The sequence below is a fragment of the Alosa sapidissima genome, chromosome 5 (genome assembly GCF_018492685.1).
Source record: "Alosa sapidissima isolate fAloSap1 chromosome 5, fAloSap1.pri, whole genome shotgun sequence".
Taxonomy (NCBI): domain Eukaryota; kingdom Metazoa; phylum Chordata; class Actinopteri; order Clupeiformes; family Clupeidae; genus Alosa; species Alosa sapidissima.
In genome coordinates, this window is record NC_055961.1 from 30372374 (window position 1) to 30390796 (window position 18423).

The window sequence follows — 18423 nt, forward strand, 5'->3', positions numbered from 1 at the left end:
CTCTGGTGGTTGGGACTGTGCAGAGACTGTGCATTACAAACCCTGGGAGAACTAAATAGTGGGGGCAGACGTTTCTGCAGTACTGCCGATGCTAACGTTAGCTCCTTTCCCCCACCTCCCTCTCTTTTCTCAATAGCTCTCTCCTCATCTCATCACCTGAGCCAGCTCACATGGGCCTGTGCAGGTCGCTAGCTTTCCAGGACCGCCAGCAAGTGAGAGTGAGAGAGAGGGAGAGGGGGAGAGAGAGAGAGAGAACCTGACTGCGGCAGCAAGCACCGCGGCGGTGTGACAGTGATGAAGTGGAGGCTGGCGGGAACAAGGGCACATTGAGGGGGCGACTCCAGCTGTGGCTGAATGGGTGGCAAAGCCCTGACGCACACACAATAGGGCCTGTGTGTGTTTAGAGTAAACACGGGTGCCACGGTCCCTCTGAAGGGCATCGCTGCCCACCCCAGTCCAGCCCCTCCGATAACGGGCAGATAAAAATATCAGTGTGCCGCTCGACACTGACCAACACACTGACCCCAATGTCTGTGGCCGCTTACACACACAATCGAAGATGAGCAGGTCAAGAGAGAGGTGTCCTGATGCTTGTCATCTATTTGCATTCAAATTTTCTGTTTTTCAGGGGTCTGAGAAATTGTGCTTAAAATAGTATCTGTTCATATAAATAAATATATTATGCATATTCTAGTTCAGTGGTGATTAAATGAAATTAATTCCCTAGTTGCCTAGTTTTTTGTGAACCAGCTATGTTTCTCTAACAATGTTCTCTTATTCAGTCTTTGTCTAGATTTACTGTAGGCCTAATATTGAAATAATAATAATAAGGTAACACTTTATAATAACTACACACAATTCATCATTTATTAAGCCTTTGTTACTTATTAGTTAATGTTTGTTCATCATTAGTAATTTCCTGTTCATACATAATTTATCATCAGTAAAGCATTTGTTCACACATTTATAAATGGTTTGTTCATAGTGCATAAGCCTATCCAAAAAATATGTTTGTAAGTACATGATAAATACTTAATAAGTAATGAAACAACCACTTATAAATGAAATCATTTTCTTATTATAAACCAGTTGCAAACTATTACAAAATGCTTTGTTCATCATTTGTAAAGCATTGCTCCTATGTTAATTCTCATAAATAAAGTATTTGTACACACAGTTATAAATGGTTTGTTCATAGTAAATAAGCCTATATCTAAAATATGTTTATGAATTATTGTTAATACTTAATAAATGATGCAATAATATGTTTTTGATGAAGTAATATTTCCATTATTTAACAGTTGTTACATACACATGCACTAATGATTAGTTAGTGTGAGGATGCATATTTTATAAACCACTTCCTAATACTATAATTCATGATTAACTCAGAAGTTACAAGTGGTTAGTTAATGATATTTTGTGAGCTTATCTAAAGTGAGGACTTTCTATGCCTTTCAACACATTTTCAAATGAGTTGCAAAGATTACATTCACATTCATTCATTTAGCAGACAAGCAACGTACACATGTCAATTAAATTGAAGGCCATTGACATAACAGTGAAAGCCGGGAATCGAATCCCCAACTGTTCAGGCTACTCATGCTCCTTATCCACGCAAGAATTCTGTTTTCTTCTACTACACACTGTTAAGCATTTATTAAACATCTGTAAACTATTATTAAATGCTGTATTCTTCGTTTGTAAAGCATTATGCCTACATTAATTTTCATCTGTAAATCATGTTTACACACAGTTAAAAATGGTTTGTTCATAGTAAACACGCATATCTATATTATATTTTTGAATTGACTGTTGTAATACCACTGGGCAGAGGTAGTGTAGTGGATAGGGAGCTGGGTTAACATGCAGTAACCCATAAAGTTGGGGGTTCAAGCCCCGGCGTCCACCAAAGTGGCCTTGTCCTTTAATTTTATTGACATGTTTAAGTCGCTTTGGGTGAAAGTTTCGGCTAAATGAATAAATGCAAGAGTAAACTTTATAACACATTTGTAAATGTGTTGCAAGGCATAAAACGTCCTCACTTTAGATGAGCTCACAAAATATCATTAACTAACCACTTGTAACTTATTACAAGTTAATTATTAATTATAGTATTAGGAAGTGGTTTATAAAATATGTATCCTTACCCTAACTAATCATTAGTGCATGTGTATGTAACAACTGTTAAATAATGGAAATATTACTTAATCAAAAACATATTATTGCATCATTTATTAAGTATTAACAATAATGCATAAAAAATATTTTAGATATAGGCTTATTTACTATGAACAAACTATTTATAACTGTCTGAGCAAATGCTTAACTGATGATAAATTATGTATGAACAAAAAATTACTAATGGTGAACAAACCATTAACTAATAAGTAACAAAGGCTTAATAAATGATGAATTGTGTGTAGTTATTATAAAGTGTTACCAATAATAATAATAATAATAATAATAATAATAATAATACATGTTTTGTATTTCTGCTATTAAACAGCCAGCAGATTTTGCAAGTGGAAATAAAGGATTTTGCCAAATGCACATGCCTCCGAACCTCAGGTAGAGTCTGATGTTGTCATGGTGATCCTATCAGAGTGTGTTTGGGAGCATCGGGGCCTTTTCACTCCAGAGAGCTGATAGCCAATTAAATAGGGTCTTCCACTGGATCACTAATGAGGAAGAAGTGGATGGTTTGGGCTCTGCCAAAGTGTCGCTCCAGTGGCACACAGGTCCACGTGAGCAGCTAAAGCAGCAGTTTGATCCATTCCTGTATGAAGTTATTCCACTGGCCAGGCATGATACCTTACTTCAGACTAATTCACTTTGCCCTCGGCAGCTGTTTCACTCTCTTGCCCCAGAATTTTCCCGACTGCTCTATTCTAATGCCAAAAACGATTGTATTTTTTCCAGCCAAGTCCATTACCAAACTAGAGCACAAGGAGTGTGTGTGTTTCTCTTTGAACAGGTCCGTGTTCGGAAGAAGTCAACCGTTAAGACTCAGAAAGCATAAACATACTGTAAGCAAACAGTTTACTGTAAAGTTCAGAACGGAAATGTTACAGTGTATCAAAAAGAGGAAATGACCATGTTTACCCCAGTTGTTCTGACAAAGCAACATTTCAGTATGGCACAAAGTATAAACATCTGAGCATCCTGGCCGTAGACATACAATGAAGCCGAAAATAATACTGTAATTGGTAAGATGTGTCACTCATGTCCATAAAATTAGTTATAACAATCAATGTCAATCATGTGAGCAGTAATCAATTTACAATACAATGGTATATCATGATAATTCAATTGACATATTTCAGTTCCTGTTTGGAAATCCATCGGTCTGGGCTAATAGTGATTCATATTCAGCCACCCACAGCTAGTGAAAGTGCCTCATTAAAAGGAAATAGGCTCCAAGTTACTGTGTGTGAGTGAGACAGTGACTAAGAGAGAGAGAGAGAGAGAGAGAGAGAGAGCGAGAGAGAGAGAGAGTGTGTGTCTGTGAAAGAGAGAGAGACAGAGAGAGAGAGAGACATCTAACTCTCCAAGTAAAACCCAGGAATGTATGTGGGTGTCTGTAAAGTACAGCCATAACTGAGGGTTCATTTATTCAGAACCCAGAAAATGGAGGTTGTACAGTCAATGATGAATAACGAGTCATTTGTGGAAACCTTAGATATGCAACCCATGGACATATCTAAGTTTGACTGATACAGGTAGTTTATACATTATTCTATACACCCTTATAAATACCCTTGAAGAAGCCCTATATGTATATTTTTATATATTTGCACATTCATTATGTTTCATAAGAAACTAGAAAAGCAGTGACTAAATGTATCTGATACGAAAAGGGCAATATTTTCAAGCAAAGCAAACAATGTCTTTTAAGCTGATGAGGTGCCTCCCTCAACTGCTTTCACCACTGAAGAAACATTAAACTAACAAGATAAATTGGAGAAATGAAAAATAGATCAAAGGTATAATAAGAGACAATACGACACTGCATTACTATAACATAATTAGTCCTTGCGCAAGACATTTCACACAAATGTATTAATTTCAAAAACATAAATACAAACATTCACTCATCTTGTCTAGCTTTTTTTTCTCTCCCTCCTTCCCCTGTGTGTGTCTCTCTGATCACACCCACATGACGCGAAAGAGACAGCTTCTGAGGCATATTGTGCATTTTCACAGCAGACTAATTTGACTCTTTTTGTCAGCAGTTCAAATATTCATTTCAAACGTTGCACCATTTTCCAGTCAGAGAATTCATCTGTCCTCCCATGATACTCTCTCCTGAGTCATACCTCTCTCAAAAAAAGTTTAAAAAAAAGAAAATCGTACACACTTACACACACACACACACACACACACACACATACACACACACACACACATGATTGAAATGCCTGTAAAATCCCAAGAGGGTTTCGTTTTCTGACCAAATGTCTTGATGCACATAAATGTAGAAGCTTGGAAAAGCCTAGAAAGAAACAACCTTTAGTGGACTTATTGTAAAAACCTGCTGTACAGATATTACAGAACAATGATCAATATATTGCAGTGCATTTACACTGTGACCCTCAGCAAGAGTACCATTTCCGCTGTCGTGCACGAGACAAGGAGTATGTTGTTACAGAGATCCTCCTGTAGGTTATTCCTGTAGATTTGAAGATGAGCGTCACAGGACAGAGCAAAGCGGCAAATGCTTTTGAGTGTTCCGAGGCAGTGTTCTGGGTTTGGCACAACAGAACGTTCTAGTTTGGCACTTCAGCACCTCACGTCCATAGAAAGCTTGGCACACTTGTGTGGCTTTTGTGATATAAATATATACACGGTTTTGACCTGGTTCTTCTACATTCGTCAGCACATGGGCTGTGATTCGTTATTTTATTCAGTTCAGTCTTTTTTTCTTAAAATAAACGCCTATAGTCCATGCCTTACAGAGGGCTCCGGAAAGTTCAGAGAGATCCTTCAATGTCCGATCTACAGATAAGCTTTCGCCAACAAACAAAACTCCTCTTCAGGGGTTGTTTAGCTTTGATAGAACAGCCAGTCTTGAGGATGGAATAGACAAACTGACAACAAAACTGATCCAAACGGGGGTGAGAGCTTTTCAATGGAAATCCGAAAGGGACATTTTTGTCCATGAATCTATTAGCTGGGATTTTTCAACATGGTTTTACACTGTGCAAGGTAAACTCTGTGGGTCTCCCACATGGTAGTTGGGCTGGGATGGTGATGAATTAAAGGGTGGTAGTAGGTTAAATACTGTGGGCTCAGCGTTATTTTCAGTTAGTAGAAAAACACAATGGCATATGAATTCAGTGCAGATGGTACAATATACAACCATGTGTGGCACAAAGAATGATAGATAATACAACGAGAAGTTCTAATAGCATGAGAGGGATTTCTACTGTCATGGTGTCTAGGGGAATTGCTCCTTTGGTGACTGCACTTTGAATTGAAGTTGTAGGCTTATCCAGGTAACTTCAGGAGTACCGCTGACATCTAAAAGAACACGCCAGTTACTTCACTTCATAGTGCAGCCCTCTGGCGTAACTGGAGTGGTAATGTTTGAGTGGTGTAATGGGTATGAGAGAGATTTATACCCGAGTAGTGGAGTGAGAGTGTGGCAAACCTGTTGAGTTGAAGCCATGGGTGAATGTGTTGTAGGGATGCATGCTGGGATGTCCCATCAACGAGTTGGGTGTCATTGTGATAGTGTTGGGCGACATGGTCACCGTGTTGGGCGTCATGGCGATGGAGTTGGGCGTCATGGCACAAGAATTTGGCGTCATGAGCGGGATGTCGTCGGGCGAGCGTCGCAGCGTGAGTGTGTAGTCGCGCGGAGAGGACGCCGGGGTAAGACGCAGGGCGTCGCACAGGCCGCTACTGCCGCCGCCGATCCCGCCCACCTCCGGGTTCCCACTGATGGTGGCCGGCGCGAGGCCGCTGATGTCGTTGGACGAGGCACCGACGGAGGAGCAGATCTGGCCACGGGGCGGCGTGGGCTGTGGCGGCGTGTCCTGCCGGCTGCGCTTGTCCTTGCGGTAGTAGAGTGCGGCGAAGGCAAGCACGTTGAGGAAGAGCAGCGAGGCGCCCACGGCGATGGTCACGCTCAGCTCCGTGGAGTAGTCGCGCGGGTTGGCGATGACCAGCGGGCCGCGCGCGCCCTCGCCGTTGTGGGCGGTGGACGCCGACGGCTGCTTGGTGTTGGAGTGGCCCTTGCTGCCCGGGCGCTGGTTGGAGCGCGGGTTCTGGGTGGTGTGGAGGGGTGGCACGCGCGTGGTGGTGGACGTGTAGTGGAACATGTCGTGCAGGTTGTACAGGTGGGGGACCAGGTGCTTCCAGAAGGCCACCTTGGTGGCGCGGTAGTGGTCGCGCACGCGCGGCTTCAGGCCGATGTGCAGGTAGAGCTGGTCGTTGGGGTTGTACTTGGACCAGGAGACCTCCTCAAAACGGTTGGCCTTGGTGTGGATGAACTTGGTGTCCTGAGGCACTGGCTTATTGGGATCACTGCAGACATAAGGCAACAGAAACACACATGTGAGCAGTCATCCTCAGTCCTACCCCAGTGCATTACTGTGAATAACAGCTCAAATTACACTTCAAAAGGTTTTTACCTCCTTAACTCTGCCCACAGAGCAAAGCAAATTACAATTTGAGCACATTCCTTACCCGCTTTTGGCGAAGTTAGTCCAGTAGGTCATGACCACGGCACTGAGCATGATGTCATTGCGAGAGAAGTTACAGGGGAAGAGTTCTGTCGGCCCGATCAGTGGCACGCCGAACACGTAGGGCATCTCATCTCCGTGGGCCGAGTCGGACCAGGCGGGCTTCATGGGGCTCTGGCAGTGGTGGTAGAAGGCATAGAAGTAGGTCGGGGAGCCGTAGCGTGCGTGCAGGTCAGCGGTCACCACCGAGGGCTCCACCCACTGGTGGTCGGTGAAGAGCGCCACCAGCGTCTTCCTCCGCGTCTCCGGGTTGTCCCGGTCCGCCCAGTCTGTGTACATGAACTTGATGGTCTCCCGGAGCGTGTCCTTCCCCTCAGGGTAGCCGTACAGGCCGTCCACGAAGTCAGACACAGCGAAGTCGAAGTCCGAGCCCGACACGCCGCCATCGTCCGGGTCCACCACGCCCTCCACGAAGCGCAGGCCCTCGCCCTGGTTGACCCCGAGCATGATGTCGTAGTTGAGGAACTCGCCTTGCTCCATCAGCACCTCGGGGTCGTCGGGGATGAGGTCGCCGTCGATGACGGGCCCGAAGGCCACGTGGAAGCGCGCCGGCTGGATGTCCTGCTCCACCAGCTCGCGGTGGCCACGTTTCTGCAGGCACAGCACCAGGTCGTGGGTGTCCAGGACGTTGCAGCCCACACGCTCGGCCAGCTGGCGCGTGTACTTCACCGGCTGGTAGTTGACGGCCCAGCTGGACAGCGCCGAGCCGCTCTGGATGATGGCGCGGTGGAACAAGCCTGCGGACAGACGACCGAACAGAGATAACACTGACTGATGAGGGCGATTCTGAGAATTGTTATCATTTCTCCCTCTTGCAGCCAATTTCCCAGGCCGTACCCGGATTATGCGTAGTCCGAGGCTAAAATCTCAGGGCCTAAACCAAAAGGACTAGACCTAACCCATGTACGGGGAACCGGCCCCATGAGTTTAACACATCTTGGTCTCTTCCTTCTTTTTCTAGAAAACAAGACATGCTGCCTTCTCAACAGACACTAGGCCCACAGAAATTAGTTCACAGTTCATCAGTTCAATCTAAACATTTTAAAACACTTTTTCAGCCAGTACACAAAGGCTATTGAAAAACTATAGCGCGATAAAAAAACTAGAACAAAAGATATTTAACAAGTGCTGAGTGATACTGATTTCAATAGCTGATGGAGATCAAAGGATAGAAAGAGATCAAAGACACACAGAAATCTCCACAGACACACACACACACACACACACACACACACACATACACACACACACACATACACACACTCACTTGCAAGAAACCGAAAAAAGTTGAGGAGCACATGTGTGATGTCTGAAGGAGTACGTTGCTCATGGTGAACTAATCAGAAGCCCGTGAGCCGCCTTAGGCGCAGGAGACGTGAGATTACTTCAAAGTCCATTAACAGAGCGTAGCTAACCGGCAGGAAGAGCTTCAGCATTAGTATGATAAATCACTTTACATAAATTAGGTTTAATTGGAGATGGCTTACACTTGAAATACTACATCACACATAATTCAGTTTGCCTGGTTTGTAGAGTCTTTCACAAAGCCTTAGTATTTACTCTTCAGTCATTATTATACGACAGGGTGCTTAAATGCAAATGCATCAACTCAAACATGTTTAATCCAAAACACCCAATATCACAGAAATTATGATGGTGCAGTGGTTTCTGGATTATAAAATGTGTATAAGGGCAATCATGAACCTGTTTACTTCAAAGACTACAAAATGTTTGCCATTGGAAGGTATCATTCTAACAACAAATTCCTGAATGTTTGTTCAAGTGATTAATCAGTCACAAGTTTGTCATTGTGTGCAATAACAAACGAAATGTCATGAAAAGTAGAACATACTGTAGGTTGATACAGAAAGTGATGGCTGAATCTTTTCTTGGATTTCAGTGTACTTTTTAATTGGAAAATGATTCAAGGACAAGTCAAAATCAATTATGAAAGATGTTCTATCAGCTAAAATGTATGGTGTCTTGTTGCTACTGTGCGAGAGCATTAACATTCCAATAAAAACCTACATACACCATATAGAGAAGTAAAAGTTAGAAAATGTAAGTAATTATCCTACTCTATCAGCCATCAGACATCTCAACAGTCTCTTGAGTATAATTATGACCGTCGCGCAGCGAAGCGGCGGTCATATAGGTTTAGTCAGATTTTTTTTTTTTTTTTTTTCGCATGGCAAATTTTCCGCCAAGGATTCCCGGGACACTGAAAGAGCGGGGTAGACGAAACTTGGTGGGCATGTAGCCCCACATGGATAGCATGGAACCATCGTTTTTCATTTTGATCTGTAGCCCCCCCGCTGGACTGGACCCCCGAAAGGAGGGTAGGGCAGACACAGTTTTCTGTGAATATCCCGAGAACCGTAGGGTTTAGGAGGACCACCTTTTTTTGTATGTTGATCTTAAGGGGCCATGTCAACCCATTCTATAACCACTTATTTCATGTATAGCGCCACCTAGTTAAAAACAAAAAAGTAAAAATGAGGTGTAATCGCAGGTATCTGTGACCTTACATGGTCAAAACTGCACGAAATTGGAAGTGTAGAATTATTATGACACCCTCTGAATGCACGCCAAGTTTCGTGGATGGGGAGCCACACAATAAATTAATTTATGTTACTGTACACCAACTGGCCTGTAAGTGGCCAGACACAGTTTTCTGTGAATATCTCGAGAACCGCAGGGCCTACAGTAGGAGGACCACCTTTTTTTTTGTATGTTGGTCTTAAGGGGCCATGTCAACCCATCCCATTACCACTTATTTCATGTATAGCGCCACCTAGTTAAAAATTAAAAAAGAAAAGAAAATTTTATAAGAAATTAAAAAAAAAAAAAAAAATTCAATATACATTGAAAACGCTGTCCTTTAAAAGAATTAGCCATCATAAAAGGTTCTACTTCAACAAGTATGTCCTACCATCGCCTGCTGCTGTCCACCTTGCCCGGATTCCTGGCCCGCGCAGCCTAGCGACCCACTACCTGCCCTATGACAATTCCTAATCCCTATGGACAATACATTCCCTACACTGGACTATTTGAACTTTCTGTGACTTGTTATACCTCAGGTGGCTTTAAACACCATGTTCTATTCTCTACACCTAACTAACCTATTCATTATCATGTATACAGACCTTACTGCCCTGTAACTGACCCTAGGCAGATTGAGTCGTATACAGAAAGTGACGGCTGAAGCTTTTCTGGAGCTTTAATGGATTTCAGTGTCCTTTTTAATTGGCAAATGCTTCAAGGACAAGTCAAAATCAATTATGATGTTCTATCAGCAAAAATGTATAGTGTCTTGTTGCTACTGTATGAGGGCATTAACATTCCAATACAAACCTGCATACACCATATAGATGTCAGAGGAAGTACATTAAAGTAATTCTACTACTCTATAAGCCATCAGACATCTAAACAGTTTTTGGGGCATATTTGAAATGTACTTTAGACGAGATTCTAAAGTTCTCATTATGTAAAGACATGATATATTGAAATATATTTGACACAAACAAATATTTCAGAATAATATATTTAAAACTGTTTTTCAAAAAAATGTTAGCCATCATTATAGGCTCTGGTTCAACAAGTATGTTTGGCTATACATTGTATACGTCATGTAATTTAATTGTGTATTTCAGGTAATATCAATAAAATTGCATTTGTGTTGTTTTGATTGAGTAAAGATAAATCAAACAATACCCAATTACATTTCTGCTGAAATTACTTGGAAAACAAAATGTAAAAAAAAAAACTATTCATGAAAATTCATTAAAAGGAGGATATAGCGTTTTGGAACCAAACTCTTCATATATTCATATATTCCTTGATCATAAATTGGTCCTGTGTCATCTGTCATTATGTGAAAAATGAAATATTGCCATCACAATGCATGAGTGATTGCTAAATAATTTGGTAAAATTGCTTGATTATACAGTCATTTCTGCAGACTTATCTGATGGAGCCACCAGCTAGTAAAGTATATCTGAATAAAATATATACAGTAAGTAGTGAAAGTTCACTGACTAGGTCATAACAAACTCATCTTGTACAGTATATCTCATATATCTCCATGGACAGAACCCACATGCTAATTCAGATTGTGATCTACATTAGATGGGCTGTGTGCTTTTTACCTCTGTGAGGTCATTCGGCCTGCCCATACATCAGTGGTGTCTGCTGCAGTGTGCAGTGTGCAAGGTGACTGCCTGGCATGGGGAAGGGGACGATGTACACCACTGCCGCTACCGCCACCATCCCCACCCACACCTTCACCACCCCCACCAACCTCCACCTCCACCTCCACCCCCACCCCCACCCCCACCCCCGCTCCTGCTCCATTTATCATCATCTGACCTTCCTCTGCCCTTGCTCTTCCTCTTCCCTTTCACTCTCGCTCCATCACTTCAACACTCTTCTCTCTTCTCTTCTCTGTCCCTCCCTCTCTTCCAACCACCCATCAGCCCTCCCCAGCCCTCCCCAGCCCCTTCCTGGCCACTCACTGTACCTCTGCCTTTCTTCTGTCTCTCCAAGGCAGCCTGCCTTACATCTCCACTTACCCCACACCACACCACACCAAACCATGGTGCCATCAGGAGCTGTGGGAGCTGAGAGTGTGTGATTAAAACAAACTCCCATACACATGAATACATAAATACATGCGGCTGATGAACGAGGAGATTAACTAAGTGAGCGTGGCGCCTGATGCTGCATCTGATTGGGGAGGACAGAGCCCGCGGCCTGTAATATACGACTTGTTTTTGGTGGAGAGGAGGAGCCTGTCGCCTTAGAGCTTGACGCTTTTAGGTTGATTACTGATAGGACAGGGGAGGGAAGGCGGCAGGGAGTGGTGATGGAGGAGGGCTGGGGGGTTGAGGGGGATCAAGAGCGACACTTTTCCTACTCCTCCCACTGGTTCCAAAGCAGAGATTCTGTCCCCAGGCGTTCTGCTTCAGCTTAATCCACCACATGTGCCATCAGAGCACCGGGATGTTAGGAAGGGAGAAAAGAGGAAGAAGAACACATGCCATATGCTGCCACAATCACTCCACCACATGGCACTCCTGTTGCATTCGATGAAGAAACTCGTGTCAGCTCCACTGTCCACTATGGGATCAGGGTTTTCTAGCCATGAATAGTGGAAAACGAGAGTAGCAGCCACTGGGTTTCTTAGTATAATAATGTTTCAAATAATGGCTTGATGATGACCGTCAAAAGAAATCTGCCATTAGGGGACTGCCACATCTGTTCAAAAGTGCTTATATAACGCTACACAGACTTACCATAGAGACGACTGAATTAGCAGGGATGTAGGGAATTAAACTGATTAGTATGTCTAGTAGGGAACTTAAACACGCACCTCCTTAATTGAACACTGACACTGAACCCCAAAATGCTCCAGATGTGCAGGTTGGCGCCCTGCCTGGCAGCCTCTGCTCGGAGAAGTGGAAAAGCGCTATGTAAATGCTCCATTTACCCTTTCATTCTTTAAGGATTTCTTACCTTCTGAATGATGGGACAGCGTGAGGAGACTCACGCAGGAGGCTCCGATCCCGGACCCGAACACGGTGACGCGTTTGGGGTCTCCCCCAAAGTACACGATGTTCCTGCTGATCCAGCGCAGGGCCTGGATCTGGTCAAGCAGGCCGTAGTTCCCTTTGGCTGCCTGGTCCCCTGTGCTCAGGAACCCTGGAATGGATCACAGAACTGAGTCCTGTTGTGTCTCTCGAGGAGAGAATGCTTCAACTGTAGAGTTTTTTAACACAATGGCTAACGTCTCCATTTCCATACAGCAATTCACTAAGCCAACAAATCTCCCATTACTCTGTCTATGCAAATGGTTTTATCTGGTTTACAGTAAAAAGGCAATCCTCCAGAGTGTCTGTGTTTGAAAGATAATCTTGTGAGGCTTCTAGGATCTCTTAATCGGAATGTTTCTGCTGATATCTTTTTAATCTATTTGAATGCTGGCGTTCCTTGAAAGGTGATTGCTTTGTGATTGCGACTTGTTCAGTAGATTTCACAAGGGAAGGCTTTTTCACATGCTGAATGTATATTCTTCTGCAGTTAATATGAAGATGCTGCTCCTGCCAACACATTGTCCAGCTGTCAACTCACCAAGTACGCCCACTCTGTAGTTCAGGGTAATTACGATGACATTCCCATAGCTGGCCAGCACACTTCCATCCATGATGTTTCCTGTCCCTTCCATGTAGGACCCTCCATGCACAAACACCATCACTGGCTTGGGATCGTCCCTCGCTTCGCGGAGTCCTGCAACGCAACATCATCATTATAAATAAATCTGTTTGTGTTTTGCGGGTCTTTTGTGTCGGTGGCGCACAGAATTGTTTTCATGGTGATTTTTGACGCGACACTTGAGGCTACGGGGACGCTCTTGATGTTTAATTTGTGTTCCTTCATGTTTACTTTCAAGTTTGTGAGGTGAAGATGATGCAAGAGGTGGGAAAGCCAGATACATTTAATATTTATGACAGCCATGAAAAATGTGGCTAGAAGACTGAGAGGAAGTTGTACTGAAGGGAGGAAGGTGAAAAGAACAAACCGTCATCATCCTCGCTGTCCTTATCAGGGGATTCCTCCATTTGTTTCTTGGCCCCTGGAGGGACATCACAAAGGGAGAGAAGAGAAAAGCATAATGTCAAGTACAAGTCAAGACGAAACATCCTTAATCCAAACTGTGATGGCTTTTTTGGACAGATTTGTCTTTCAAGACCTGTCTTTCAGCCGGAAACGGTAGTGTGTGTGTCACTGTGAAATAACTGTGGTTTTACAGCATGTAAATGGTGTGTGTTTTCATATCTGTGTGTATGTGTAACGGATGCCAGATAGCATAGCTGTGTGTGTGGAACGTTAGTAAACCTCACTCTCCGACGCCGTAAGAGTAGTGCTGGCATGAAAGCTAGCAGTCTGGGCTTTTAGCTCGATTGTCAGCATGCTCGACTCCCGATCCGAGGTGCTGCTGTTTCGCGGGTTCGAGTCTGGGCGTGTGCAGGGCTGAACCACGCAGGTTCAACACAACACAGGTTACATATTTGTATGAGAGAAAGAGAGAGAGAGAGAGAGAGATAAAGAGAGAAAGAAATATACAGATGCCAGCTCACCCCCTTGTGTGGGCACGTAGATGTTCAGGTAGAGGCAGTCCTCACTCTGCTCCTGCAAGTAAGTGGCCACCGTGTCCATGTTGAATGTGGCCCACACAGGCAGCATTATCTCGGGCACGGCGTTGCGGATGTTCTGTGGGCAGACGGGTGGGAAGCGTGTGGCGTTACGCACGCCCGGCCAGGTGGCCGGGGCATCGGGGGCCGTGAAGCGCTTCTCGCCCACGGGCGCCGAGGCATACGGCACCCCCAGGTACTGGTCAACAGGCCCCAGGGCCTCTGTGGGCAGCTGGACCCGCATGCCCCGCAGCCGGCCGTACTGCGTGTTGACCACCGGCTGGTAGGTCACGCCGGTCACCACGGCCACCGGCCCAAGGGAGGAGAGCATCCATACGAAGACGAGGGCGAGGGGGCAAGTCCTCGGGGGTTTGGGCGGCTGCGGACATGACAGGCGGTGGGCACTCATCAGGCACTGCCACATGGTCTGGGGCAGGGCGGTCGAATGTGCCGCGCGCGGGGGCAACGAGCACGCTCACAAGCTGGGTTTGTTTTTGATTGTGTCGCGGGGGCTCCTGCGAGCTGGACTGGGCTGGTTAGCACTGTCAAAAAAACACCTCTCACACGTGCTCTCCTTCACCCACACACTCACACACACTTATACGAGCACCGCATATCCCTTGCAGAAAACTCTAACCCTGTCACACACACACACAGACAAGTGCCGAGGCGACTCCACTTCTCACCCGAGATGGGAACTAGTGGTCGTCACTGGGCAGCGGGATGCGACCTCTGACCCGAGCCAAGGCACACACTGTTCTCTCTACTGGGTGTTCCTGACACGGCTGCTGCTGCCATTGATTCATCAGTTCACAATTGCAGATCACTTCCCACTCCAGTCCTCATGAACACCTCAGCCCTGAAAAACAAACAAACAAAAACAGCCAACTTTCTATATTGGAGTACATGTTTGCAGTCCCATACCGTACCCCCCAAACTCTTAAATGACAAACAAATGTGATCTCATGGTGCAATTTCTCTGATGTTGACGCAGGGAGAGGGAGTCTGTACACTAAATTGTAAAAAACATTACACAAACTGCATCACATATCTGTACACTAACACAGGCACACCACACCAGCTAGTTTCAGACTCTAGACTGGTTTGTAAAGACCTTTCCTACAGTAGCTTACACACCACATTTGACTGTGATCATACTGGCATGTTAATAATTCAAAGGTGCTTTTGTGCATGCATGTGTGTATGTGTCTGTGTTTGAGAGAGAGAGAGTGTGTGGTGGACACGTGTGTGTGTGTGTGTGTGTGTGTGTGTGTGTGTGCGTGTGTGTGTGTCTGTGTGTCTGTGTGTGTGTGTGTGTGTGTGTGTGTGTGTGTGTATCTGTGTGTATATCCGTGCACCAGAGCGTGATGCCAACACTTAATATGAGAGTGTATTTTCAAGTGCACTTAATTTTTCATAACAGAGAAGTTTGACATCCCTGGCACACAGTCTTGGCATAAATCTACGTTGACACAATGACATTGTGAAAAAGTGCATGACCATATGTGTTTAAAATGTAAACAGGGTTGAATATACTGCTGAGTGGACAGTATCTGTCAAGTGCTGCTGTGACAACACCCTCTCACGATTCAACTGCAAGCACTGAGAAAAGCACACCTAAGAGAGAACAGTCTCAGCATCCAAAAACAGATCATTCCTCCTGCTGCACAGAGTAGGCCTAAAATGATCATAAAATCATAAATGTGTCTGTGTGTGTCTTTGTGTGTGTCTTTGTGTGTGTGTGTGTGTGTGTGTGTGTGTGTGTGTGTGTGTGTGTGTATGTGTGTGTGTGTGTCTGGTTAAACAGCACCAAACAAAACACATGCTTGGACTGTTCCTGAAATCCATCCCTGTCATAAGCTACTACTCTGTCAGGAAAGACTCGACTCTACAAAGTGTGGTAAATCCATGTTTTCAAGTGCATGTTTACAAGACAGTTTATTTGAAATCAATGGCCACCCGCAGAGGCCTCTTGTTGGTATAGAATGCAACAATACCTCGGGTGAGCGACTGATAATATTATTGACAGTACCGCTTGGCACAGGCAGAACTCACAAGAGAAATAATTCAGACCCCACGAAAGAAAACAAATAGCTGCCGACAAACATCGTTAGCTTTCACCTGCATTCAAAACATGTTCGAATCAAAGCGCTGAGAGGCTGCCCACATTAAATTCTCATTCGTCTGTATTTGGCACTAGATATTGGACAAGTGGCTATTCAGGTTTATGTCTCACCAACGCGTTTATCAAGAGATATACCTACTGCAGGAATCCTAGAGAGGATCGGCCAACGCGCGTTAAAAGCTGTCTTGACTGCTCAGAGGTGTGCGTGTGCGTGCGTGCGTATGTGTGTGTGTGTGTGTGTGTGTGTGTGTGTGTGTGTATTCCTTGGACGCACGGCGGGGGAGACGGTGGAGAGTACCAAACGAGACATGAATACCAATAGGTAAGAACCTCCTTCCTGTAATTACGCTACTTAAGCGCAATGCTATGGGGAGATCTTTGGAGGATAAATTATGCGGATGTATCTAATTATGAAAACATGGCATTCACGCACAGTCCTCGGTGCGACCTGTCCTGAATAGCATTTGCATTAAGAACTAGCGAGGTCACACGAATTGATGCCATATTGAACCTGTTTTAAACTAATATTAGACCGGCATGCTAAAACATGAAAATGAAAAGCAAATTGAGCAATAACAGTCAGTCGACAGCTAACCTAGATTTTTGGCAACATGTTTAGGCATATTGATTTACCTGGCCATTTCTGCTCAGAGCACAGTGTTATATGACGACGTAAACGTGGACATTCATTCAGAATCACAACTGTCCATCCTATGGGCAGGACGGACGTGAGCTGTTCATTTACTCCACAACAGGTGCTGATCTCAAATAAATCAAACTACAAATCAGTATAAACACATGAACAGTAAAACAAAGTGAGCCATTAAATCTGACAGGTTAATAGATCTGGTTACACCACACACTGATAGACGATACATCCATAGAAGAATGTGTGCAATATGGTGATGCGCGCGGGCCCACCAGTTCGGCAAAATATTTTATTTAGGATGTCATCACCAGCCAAGAGTGAGATGCAACCAAGATGCGTTTATATCCCCCCCCCCCCCCCCCCCCCCTGCAGATCACCAAATGAAATGTCACCTAAAAATCCAAACGAGCGTAGGCTTTACAGACCCAATCCTTTCATTAAACCCGAAACCCACCCGCGCGCGGTGAGATGCAGTACGAAGGTAAGTCGCCCTCTTTTGATGCCTAGTTCAGGATGCCGTGCGCTATAGGCTACCCATTACTACCACGGGCTATAGTGGTTGTAAAATGTGTAATTGCAATACATATCGGTCAGCACAACGACAAGTGATACAATTGCAGTTCTTTCTCTCACGCAACACAATGTAAATCATACGATTTCATCATACGTCCACCTTTGTTCAATCAAAATGATCACTTGCAGGCAATATCAAAGTATTTCCCTTGTATAGCCTAGTCAGTGATTCAGACAGAAGATACATTGTTACCACGTTCCCTACAGTTCATTTGATTGCAAAGAACCTGCAATCGTTTCAATCTGGCTGAGCACGGAAACAAGACCATTTCAGTTTACCTGCCGCGTTCTTCATCCCATGTCTGGTCTTAATCCCAAACGATGTCGACATAATTCTAGAGGCTGTCTCTTCACAAAAACAAACCATAGGATCACATCTCATTATCATCCATACAGCCCATTAGCGATGCTTCTGTCGATTATCTTATAAATCCTTGTGCCTTCTTCCTTTTAATTAACGTCTATCTTAGTAGATCTGTTTTAAGGGTGCGCGCGCGCGGGCACGGACGCAAGGTCGTTCATGAGCACCAGCAACCATGCGCGTTTCTAAGCAACGGTGAGGGCGGACACGCGTGTTATTACTAGCAGTCGTGAATAAACGAAGAACGGCGAGCATTCGTCTGTAGGATTTGTACGAGTAAGAATAATTGATTACATCACAATGCAGACATACCAGACTACATTATATTAATTATGGGAGTTACAATTTCATGATAAGATTCAGGCTTTAGTCCATCTTCTGGAGAGGATAGTCCATTCCATGTCACAGCAGTCTATTTTTTAGGATAAAACAGGTTAGAGCCTATGTCCATTTCCATTTAAGTCTGTCTGCCTGTTAATTTCCCTACACAGGGAAATGAGAGCCTCTAAGCCTATGCAGTCCATGGATGCCATGGTGATTGGCTAGTGAAAGGATGCGGGCTCTTGAGTTACTGTAGCCTAGTTGTTTGGTGACATCTAGTGGAGAACAGCTTTTGGACAGTAAAAAGAGAACCTTGCTCCATGAATTTCAACCACAGAGGAGCTCGTCTGTCCCTAAAAGACGAGGAAATATATTGCTTGGAGGCAACAAAATAAATAGTCATTATATAACTTCTAAAATTGCACCCAACTTCTACAATTTGTAATGTAATCTAG

At 44.3% G+C, this 18423-nt stretch overlaps 1 protein-coding gene across 2 annotated transcripts; it reads right to left on the minus strand.

The window, feature by feature from the left end:
• Positions 1 to 4117: 4117 nt before the first annotated feature.
• On the minus strand, positions 4118 to 17913 carry nlgn3b (neuroligin 3b). 2 transcript variants are annotated; one of them, XM_042093903.1, is made up of 8 exons: positions 17566 to 17913; positions 14626 to 14798; positions 13886 to 14481; positions 13327 to 13380; positions 12879 to 13034; positions 12264 to 12449; positions 6694 to 7486; positions 4118 to 6531 (listed from the first exon to the last, which is right to left on the minus strand). In XM_042093903.1, the coding sequence occupies exons 3-8, from the start codon at positions 14361 to 14363 to the stop codon at positions 5619 to 5621; spliced, it is 2580 nt and encodes an 859-aa protein (XP_041949837.1). In that variant the 5' UTR covers positions 14364 to 14481; positions 14626 to 14798; positions 17566 to 17913; the 3' UTR covers positions 4118 to 5618. The 2 variants fall into 2 exon arrangements, with proteins under 2 accessions (XP_041949837.1, XP_041949836.1); XM_042093902.1 differs by having other exon boundaries at positions 13886 to 14798.
• Between the last annotated feature and the right edge of the window lie 510 nt (positions 17914 to 18423).